Here is a 10,782-nt window from a genome sequence, read left to right as displayed (position 1 = left end):
ACAATATTTATGCTGACATTTGAAAGTTGTTGCCTTTACTCGACATAATCTGTTTCTTTATGGTATGCACTTATTTAATAGTCATCACTCACATGTGACTACAAAGAAGAAAAAGAAAGAGCGAATAGAAGGTTGAATTGGTGATTTTTATTAAAAACAGATACATTTTTTTTAAATCAGAAGGTCGACAACAAAGAAACTCAATCACCTTGAAGTGACTTGCTACTTACGGTAAATATAAAAACTTAAAATGTTAAAACTAGCGTAAATGTTAAACTATATCTTACAATAGTTCTGTTTTCTCTATTCGCCTCAGCAGTGGTGCCGATGATTCTTCAACTGAGTATGTGGTGTCGTAACAGGATGGCCAGCAGGTACAGTCTATAGAGTCAACAAGTTCAAATTCTAAGCCAGGAATCTTCTCAGTCGGACGCATTGTCATCAGTCTTCCTATAATTGAGTGAAATATATATATAATTCATCTTTGAAAATATACAGGTAGGACCAGACACTATTATTTGTCAATTTGGTGGTTAATGATACCTCTCAAGAGCACGGTTGTGTAAGATATAAATCTACAGTTTATCAAGAAACGGAACCATCCATAGTCGCAACTTCCTCGAGGTTTATTTCCACCCAGACATCTGACATTTTTGCCCAAACAATGTTTACTGGATGTAAGCATGTAGAACTAAAAACCCCAGCCCCTGCCTCGTGTAGGTCACAACTAATGCCCTCGCGCGTTTTTTGTATCAGTGCTCTAAAACGAACACAGTATTATTGTCATTTGCCATACATTGCTGGCATCAAATTAAACCAACATATTTGTCGTTGTCTTGCACTGAGAAAAAAAATTGTAGGTGACATACTTAAAAAGATAGGTTACATGCATAATTCCTGTAGTTTTTGGACTTAACGTACAGCAGACGTATAACTGAAAACGCATGTTTTATAATACTTTCTGTATAAGTGTTCAATCAATACGTACTTTCCGTATGAAACAATATAGACGGTCAGCATCTCACATACAAATATACGTATATAACATACAGCTGAGGAATGTAACATAAGTATATGCATGTGAACTACGGAAAACTGTTACATGTCAGACATCCTGCAACGGCATCATGTAACATCGAAGGGCAGTGCCTATGTAGCATATGGATAACGTGTGCTCCGTACTGATTTCTGTAGTAAGCAAGAGGATAACGTATATTTGTACAATATACCGCTGTCCGGAGAACGGATTTTTCTCTGTGTGGTTTCGGAGAAACCCGAGGTCTTCAACAGTTTGCATGCAACCGTTGATTTCACTGAAAACCCATGTGGTGGAAGACGAACTGATGGATAGTAAGCGAAAGTTAATTGGCTTATGAGGAAAAGTTCCTTTCAAACTTTAATTGAAAAGTTCTGGGCACTATGGAAGGATGCATACTGGCGCAGTAGCAAAAATGTCACAGACCTAGTAGCGTATGAACACGTATTTCCAAGAAAGTGGGAGCGAAACATGAGGAAAAATGATTTCAGCATTCAAAAGTGACCCCGCAAAGTGAACGACCATGGGGTCGACGCATGGTTTTCTTCTTTTAAAAAATGTTTGTTTATGAACTGTTTTTCAGTTTGTTCATATACTGTCATGGCCTTTCCTTATATTTGTGTTAGGAATTCCTGTGCACATTTTATTTCATTTCAATACATTCATATTTATGTAATTTCAGTATATTCCTTGTGTACAACTAACTATTCAATTTATAAATATTCTATTCGATTGTCAACAGTGAGCTGTAGATTATGACAACTGATAATACTGTTTAACATTATTTTGTTTTAAGAAGGAAACAAGTTAAAAGCACGGAAATGTAGTACACCAAAATTAAAAAAAAAAAATGTAATTTGTGTAAAATGTTGTATTGTAATTGTAAAATGTTGTAATGTTTAAATTTTATATGTAAACAATTGAAGGCTAGCCTGAGTACAAAACACCAACTGTCTTAGTTGAATGGGTTAATTCAGGGTTATTTTCAAAATCTAGTTCGGATTATTGATACAAGCTCAAAGCTTATTTTATTGTATCACACAGTCACGTGAAATTTCCAAGCAAGGTGATATGAACAGGCCCGACGAGAGCGCTTTAAAGCCGGGACTTTATCCCCCGGGGCCCGGACTGCTGAGGGGCCTTGCGAAAACAGAAAGTGTTTTACAATCCTTGTGCTGAAGAGAAAATTGCTACAAATATTTTCCGTATTTTCCGCTTGACATACATCAACTACAGGAAAGTTGTCTTGAAACGAGAGAAATTACTTTCGATGTCAAAGTTGACAATATTACAAGTTTGACTGAAGATCTAAAACTACTATGCAGTAAATGGGGAAACATTTTGCAAAAATGTAAACTTGTGAGCAAAAATCTACACGTGACTTCAGATTTTCCAGAAAAGCGCATAATCAAGAAACATTTAGCTCACGGAACTGTTGAAGAACACGAAAGAACCTCGAAGAAATTTTCAGTTTTTTTTTAAATTTTTTATTCTGGCACACGAAATTCGATTTCTTGTGGAAGTATCCAACGCTGAATAATGGTGAACTTGAGGGAAAAGTAAGAACATGATTAGAACTATATAGCGATGATGTATCAGATGATAGCATTAATGAAATGGTTCAGCTACAAGCGATTCAATCTACAAACTTCAGTGCTGCTCTGACACCATTTCAGTTGCTCAAAACAACTCTTCACCAAGAACTAGTCACCATTTTCCGTATTTTTTGTACTCTACCAGAGGCTGAAAGATCGTTTAATGCACTTGACTCCTTCGGTCATCAATGACTCAACAAATATTATCCAACTTGGAAACTCTTATGGAGTCTACTTTAGCCCATCAGCTAAGCTTTAGTGATATCATAGATACATTTGCTAGCAGGAAAGCAAGAAAGGCCGTTTTGTTAATTACGAACTTGTAACTCTAGTAATGTAATTAGTATATGTATTTACTGTAATCAGTATAATGTACCTAGTAATTATGAGATATAGTTTGCCGGTTTTTATACCGGGCCCGATGATAACTCAATCCCGGGGTCCGAGTTGGCTCTCGAGGGTCCTGGATATGAAATATATATATGGACTTCATTCCAACGTTGCATATAAAAAGGACTTCTGAATTCAGTCAACGATACTTCAGTTCATGTGGCTTGCTCTTCGATGTAAGTCGTGGGCAGACGAAGCCTTCAAGCCACAAAAGAAACACAATTGTAAGTGATTTTTTTGTATTACCTTTTCTGACAGTCTCAGATTGCTTGCCCCGTACCTCATACAGAGCTTCTCATGGTGAAAATCGTTAACGAAACTAAAACTTCCTTATCACTCAATTATTAGTTTTATATCCTCTTCATTTCACTTTGTCTCTATCTCTCGCAATATTCTGTGAGAAACCAGTTTAAGATTTAGGCAGATCGAGATCCAATAATCTGAAGTTCGATTCTTAGTCGATACCATAATATTTAACAATATTCACAGAATGCAAACATGTTCTTCAAAATTCAAGTAACGTAAAGGTAATAAAGGCTAAAAGAGAAAATAATTTGAAATTCGATGCAAAAAGGAACAACGATGCATTGTATAATGAAGTTTTTGAGATACAATATATTCTTAAAATAGAACATCTGATTACCCTATAGAATCTAATCCTTGGAAACTTGTGATTACAGGGTGTTTCAAAACAACACCGAGAACGTTTAGGAGGTAATTCTTGACACAAAGATAAGACAAAAAGTATAGACCAACATAGGTACACAAATGCTTTATATAGGCTGCCGAAAAAAATGGAAAAATGAACTTTAAAGGTCCATAGCTCCAAAACTATATGACCTACCGTAGTGGGGTCAAGACCACTTAAAAATTAACATGTTCGCTATCCAAAAATACGTTTCAGAAAAATAAATTACTAATGCAACAATTTTTATGGAGGCAGTTTGGCTACGGCCATTTAATTTGAAGTACTTACCAACTATTTCTATAAAAAATTTTGCGAAAGTACCACAGGATTCTGAAACATGGATATTTCGATAGGGCACATATTAATTTCTAAATAAAGTCTTGACCCGACTACGGTAGGTCCCATAGTATTGTACTGTACCTATGGACTTTTAAAGTTCATTTTTTGATGTTTTTATAAGCCTATAACGATGAAAGGAAGCATTTGTGCACCCAGATTGGTCTATACTTTTCGTCTTATCTTGGTGTAAGGAATACCTACCAAATGTTGTCGGTGTTGTTTTGAAACACCCTGTATATTCCATTTACTTACGTCTAATTTTTGCAGCACAACGTACATCGGACAGGTCACATACTCTCTTGCCTGAATAAATTAAAAATATATTCTTTTAGTACAAGGAATGACAAAAAAATGGTTTAATTTAAATTTCTAATGGTAAAATTTATACTTGTGAGTAATTTCAAAGTGCGGCTATTAAAATTTATTAATTTTAATTACAGGTTTGCATCACATTGTTAGAGAAAGCTTTAGAATTTTGTAGGCCTATATATTATGGTTCATAATTGTTAATGTAGAGCTCACAGATGACGAGAAGAACCCTAAAACAGGGGTAACGGGGAAAGGTCAACAACACGGTCAAGTCCATTTTCGGTTTTTGAGGTGTGATCTATACTTCGATGTCGTCTGCTACACCGGGTAGTTATCTGTGTGCTATTTCGTGGTGTCATTTGAAACCCCCGTGAAAAAAGTGGGCGACCCCATACTTACGTCACACTACTTCTGCTAGGATTCTTCTCGTTATCTGTGAGCTGTACTTGTACTATCCAAATTAGAATTCCATACTGTTTATACTGCCATTTTTTAGGTAAATGCTATACATAGAAATCAATAACAAAGTACGGTGGCTCAGTGGTGTTACCTCTGGTACGTGGGGTCCCTGTTTCGATTCCTGACCGAGTAAGTTTATGGTGGACAACATCGTATGCATGGGTATTTTCAGGGTACTCCCGTTTCCTCCGACATTCTCATTTCATTGATTCTTTTATCATCATTCACTTCCTCTTAATCATCCGTCTCCCTTAGACTAAAGAATCGTGGGTCGTTAAACTTATTTGTTTCATTTTCCCATTACTATTATCGAACTAGTTTACTTGACAATATTACATTCCACACACACACAAACACCCACACACAAAGATATATACTGTATATAGCAACTAAAGACAGAGGTAGCTGGAAAGCTAAGAGTAAATCAAATATGTAAAAAAAAGATAACTAAAAATAACAGAAATAGCAACACATAACCCTTGAAATGTAAAAAGAAAAGGCTCAGAAAACGTTGTTTCAGTTTCATTTTTTTAAAAAAGTGACAATATAGCCCTTTGGGGATCCGATGGTACAATTTGTACCATACGGGTGTTTCATGGTACATTGCGATATAACTCTCCTATTTGAGCTTTTTCGTCCGGTTTTTTTTTCAAGTCCAGAAACATTGTAGAAGATCTTACGTATGGTTTCACACCTTCCTGCGTCGAGACGTAGGATGTGATGACGTCATAATTCTAAAATATATATTTTCTTTTATTAAGCCTATGTTCATTATTTTTTGGCGGGCTTATTTTTGCACGTAGAAGATTGAAATTTTGCACAAACATTCAGTCCACCGAGTAGTATTTACTAGATTTTTTCAGATTTCTGCGCTAAAACAGGGGGGATCCAGAGGGGCAAAAAGTTGAAAAAGGGATATTTTTACCAAAAAATTCCCTTTCTTCGGGATTTTCCCGCCTTAGATACATGATGGAGACACGTGAGTAATACCGTCTGAAAGGCAGTTCTATTCTGAAGAGAGTGATGGGCGAAACATGACCCTAGGGTAATTATGGATGTTTCAGGGAATTTTTATCAAAACATACTTCAGTATAGGGGAATATGGGACATTTTCGGTATATAGGGGGGTTCTATATATTTTTGGCGGGCTTATTTTTGCACCTAGAAGATTGAAATTGTGCACAAACATTCAGTCCACCAAGTAGTATTTAACAGATTTTTTTCAGATTTCTGCGTTAAAACAGGGGGGTCCAGAGGGGCTAAAAGTTGAAAAAAGGGAATTTAGACCAAACAATCCCTTTTTTCGGGATTTTACTGCCTTAGATACATGATGGAGACATGTGAATGGTACCACCTGAAAGGCAGTTCTGTTCTGAAGAGAATGATTGTCGAATTATAGGTCTAGGGTAAATAGAGATGTCTCAGGATTTTTTTTACCTGGATCATGGTATTTTGCGGTAATTTGGGGCATTGTGGGAATTCTTGATAAAATTTCTCCCGCCCTTAGTATTCAAGATAGAAACTTGAAATTTGGCACACACATTCAGTATACCAATTACTAATTATCAGATTTTTTTAGATCTCTACGTTTACACAGGGTCGTTCCAGAGGGGCTCAAAGTCTGAAAAAAAAATCCCCCCGAAATTTTCCCTTTGACATAATTTTCCTTCTCCTGGTATATGGTATGAGCATGCAAGTGGTATCATTTGAAAGCCAGCTCTATTCTGAAGAGAATGAGGTATGAACCATGATCCTAGGATAAATAGTGACGATGCAGTAGCTGCTTGACTGAAAGTCTAAAAAATACCCCCTAACCCCGGATACCGTAAAGGGATAGTCATTAAGAGCCTTCCATACTAAAAATAATACAAAATTTACAATTTTTCTTTTGCTTCCTCATTCATATATGAAGGAGATAATGAAATGCAACTTAACATAATTATAGACAATAGACAATGTTATTCTACAACAGAAAATATGAACCTGAAGAATTTTCAGTGTTGACATCCATAGAAATTACAGTGTTGCCAGAATTATATTTTCCAAAAAATCTAAGTTAAGACAGCGACTAGAGAAACGAACTCAACTGCATTTGATTACGTGTCATGTTGTTTTGGTATCCTCTCTAAGCTACTTTTTATATAAAGTTATTATTTAATTTTAATAACTGTATGTTAAAACTTTTGTTTATTACAAACTAAATACAACTATTATTTTAATAGTAGTTACTAAGGATTACAAGATAATATGGTACGTAATCAAATGCGTTTGAGTTCATTTCTCTAGTCGCTGCCTTAACTTAGATTTTGGGGAAAGTGTTATTCTGACAACGCTGTAATTTGTATGGATGTCAACACTGAAAATTCTTCAGGTTCACATTTTCTGTTGTAGAATAACATTATGTATAATTGTGGTAAATTGTATCTCATTATCTCCTTTAACTTATGGAAAACAAGCAAAAAAAAAATGTTAATTTTGTATTACTTTTAGTATGTCAGGCTTAGGCAATTCTAACATTAGACCCTAATTGAAAGGATTGTTTCTGCAGCAATAAACTTTGGTGATTTCCAAACCATACTTTCACAACTGTGCATCAACTAAAAATTCAAAATGATAATTATTTTTACTTACTTTCATTGATAATAGGAAAGTAAAACGGTTTGCAGTCACACAACTCCAAAAAGTTCTGGCTTCGACACTCCATAAGACAATTTTCGTAGCTGTAGTATTTTGTGTGGACAAGTCGAACTTCATTTTGAAACAAACATTGCCGCTGTTTCACTCCAACATTACGGATGGCCTTTGAGCCGTACAAAGAGCTAGCTGAAACTCGGTAAAAATTTTCTGTTTGCGTTGCTACTAATTTCTCAATGGCTGAGTCTTCGGGATAATTATAGGGACTGTGAACCAAAACCTACAGGAAAAATTAGTATTAAATCTTTACTACATTAATATAGAGTATATAAGGGATTATACGCACACCAGTTAAAACATTATTACAATCTGTATAATATCTGTTTGGCTCGCTGAAAAGCAGCGATGTGATTTATCATTAAAGCAATGAGGCCATGGTCGAATTGACTGGAAGCATGGCACAACATATCTGCACGCAAAAATCACTTAATTCCTGTAAATTCTCCTGTATCTACTTGTCTTCATGAAACACTATCTCATCACAGACTTAATAGTGTCTGATGAAGGCAAATAGATAGTTGGCGAAACTGTTACAGTAAATAATTTTTACAATAGACGTATTATTTTGCTCAGTAAGTAAGTAGTTTAAATAACAGATCATTTTTAAGATTACATATACAGAGTTGTGTTCACCCTACAGCTTTTTTTAAGAGATTAATTCTTTACAGCTTCTTATATGAAACTATCAACATTTGGTATTGAAAGAATTTATGAAGTTGATGTACTGATTCGGTAATATTTGTATTAAATACATTTTAAGTACAGAGGCATCATTTAGACCTTCATTGGAACAACTGTCTCCTTGACTTTGATATATATATTGGGTATTCTAAAAATGGCACCCACAAACAACGAAAAGCTTTATAGATGACAACAAAGAGAAAATACTATATTACGGAATAACTCTCCGGGGGCCTCCTTCAGCCGCTATGGGGAATCAAAAATTTCACTATGTGGCAACGTCGCATATTAACCCATTAGTGCCCAGAATTCCCCAGTGGTATTTTGAAATGTTTCTTTTCGCCTATTTGGCTTTAATAGTACTCTAAAATAGACATTAGAATATTTTTGAAAAATATTTATTTTTTTCTTGTTTTTTAGCCCGGCAACTTAAGTTGCCAAATGGCACATACATGTTCAAAAAAGGGAACATTTTGGAAAGTTACAATTTTGAGGGAGAAAATACACTGCGAAAACATAACTATTAAAATAGAGTTAATCCTTCCTTTACAGACCTTCAATCCTTCCTTCTGGAGTCTTTGAAATCAATTCAGTTGAGTCTTTCTCCTCAAAACACATTGTAGCCAAAAACAATGCTAACCTTACGTCAATATATCATACAAAGAAAATGCAACGATGCTATGACGAAACAGACTCCAAAGTAACTTCATGGTTAAAACCTGCAACGTCAATCCATGAATTTCTGCGATATAACGAAAAATTGCCGTGGCAACTTAAGTTGCCAAGGGGCAGTAATGGGTTAACTTGGAACCATTAACATTGTTCTACGAATCCAATCTATCAAGCAGTTACATCGACTGTCGCGCTAATAGATGGTGCTAGTGTCAACGTTTATCGACTTTAAGTGCCATCTGGAAAGAATCGATGTAATTATTTGATGGATTAGTAGATCTACTCTGTGGTTCTTCATGTGCAACGTTGCCACACAGTACAATTCACATTAGACGAAGGCCCGAAAGGTATACAATTATACACAGTGGCGTATTTAGAGGGGGCTTCCAGGCTTAAGCCCCCCCCGAAATCTTACTTACTATAGTAAAGTATATGAAATATCTTGCAGAATTTTCACATTTTCAGGCAAAGCCCCCCCGAAAGTTAGCAAAGCCCTCCCCGAAACAAAATCGTAAATACGCCACTGATTATAAATATATATATTTTCACTTTATTTCAACTTGTAGTATAATGCTGTGTACTCATGGGTGCCATTTTTAGAACATCATATATACCGATACAGTATTTTAATCCATAATATGTTAAAGAAGAACTTAAAACACTGCTTATATCGGACGTTTTGCCCCTTCAGCCCAAATAAAATTTGAAATGACGTTACAGATTAAGTACAATGTATTGTAAAAAATATTACAACAGAAAGGCACTCAAGATCATAATTTAACATTATTGGGACCCACATTTAAACAAGACAATAAAATCAATGGGTATCTTTACTTCTAGAAAGAATGTATTTATAAAATTTTCGTGAAGTGCACATGTAAGTAAACATAATAGATTATTTTCAAAGAATGTTTAAGAGCAGACTTAGAAATAATAAGAATAATTTAGTACCTAATCTTTTGAAAGAAAACAAATATAACATAATATTTACCTTAATGGCATAGGATGAAAGAATGGAGGCAAAATATTCTTCTGGTTGTGGATTGACGACAATGGAGAGACCCATTAAGTAGCTTGGAGAACTACTTCGTTCCACTCTTGTTTTATTCCCAAGGCTGAAAATACAATACGAGGTTACATGATCATTGATAGCTATTAGAGTAATTTCGTACATGTACATTCCATTCGTACATTAGACTTCAGAAGTATGGTATGCGTAAATTATCGGAAGTTTTATAACGACTTATCAAAATGATAGTCGTAAACCTGGTTCGTTTGCTGAGATAAAAAAATTCGAAGTGGTAGTATTTCTTTGGCATGAAAATATTAACTTCGATATTTAAATACCATTAATCTCACCTTTTTAATAAAAATAACAACGTCTATATACGGTGCTAAACTGGTTTATTATTTGATATAACTTATAATATCCTTTTCTTAAAACTGTTAAGTACACAAACTCACTGACTAGGTAACCATAAAACATGTCCATAGCAACAACTATCCCATAATACTCATCTTACATATATTAAAAACATTCTTCTTTTGTTAATATGAAATTAACATTCTACTAAGTATAGTGCACATGTATGAGTACTTTCTGCCCAAGGTACAGGTAAATATTACTCAAACCAAAGTATTTTGTTATATAAAAATGTCGCTCGACAAAGGGACTGAATATAAAAGTCATGAGTAGGCTTGGCTTTTATCTTCAAGAACCACTGGTCCGTTTACATTAGTGTTCTTACATTACATATGTCCATCATATTATGATCGCACCTTGTATATCTATTCATTAATTTCACATATACATTAAACAAATCTTACATTTCATCAATATTTATCTTTAATTACATTAATTATATTTATTTCATTATTATCCATTATATTATTATTATATTTTCTTATTAAAAATATCG

The 10,782-nt window shown here is 34.6% G+C and overlaps 1 protein-coding gene across 1 annotated transcript in view; it reads right to left on the bottom strand.

The window, feature by feature from the left end:
* LOC145667475 (sodium channel protein Nach-like) overlaps window positions 1-10,782 on the bottom strand; it is a 48,549-nt gene continuing 37,767 nt past the window's right edge. Inside the window, exons 5-8 of the mRNA XM_081734953.1 lie at window positions 9,855-9,978; window positions 7,448-7,730; window positions 4,301-4,351; window positions 1-450 (exon numbers count right to left, since the gene is read on the bottom strand). Of these exons, the coding sequence (XP_081591079.1) occupies window positions 284-450; window positions 4,301-4,351; window positions 7,448-7,730; window positions 9,855-9,978 (625 nt within the window). The 3' untranslated portion in view covers window positions 1-283. The remainder of the gene's footprint in view (window positions 451-4,300; window positions 4,352-7,447; window positions 7,731-9,854; window positions 9,979-10,782) is intronic.

This window comes from Thermobia domestica, chromosome 13 (assembly GCF_964235325.1).
Source record: "Thermobia domestica chromosome 13, izTheDome1.hap1.1, whole genome shotgun sequence".
In the NCBI taxonomy this organism is placed as follows: Eukaryota; Metazoa; Arthropoda; class Insecta; order Zygentoma; family Lepismatidae; genus Thermobia; species Thermobia domestica.
Note: the sequence above shows the minus strand (reverse complement) of the source record. Positions and strands in the feature narration are given on the sequence as shown.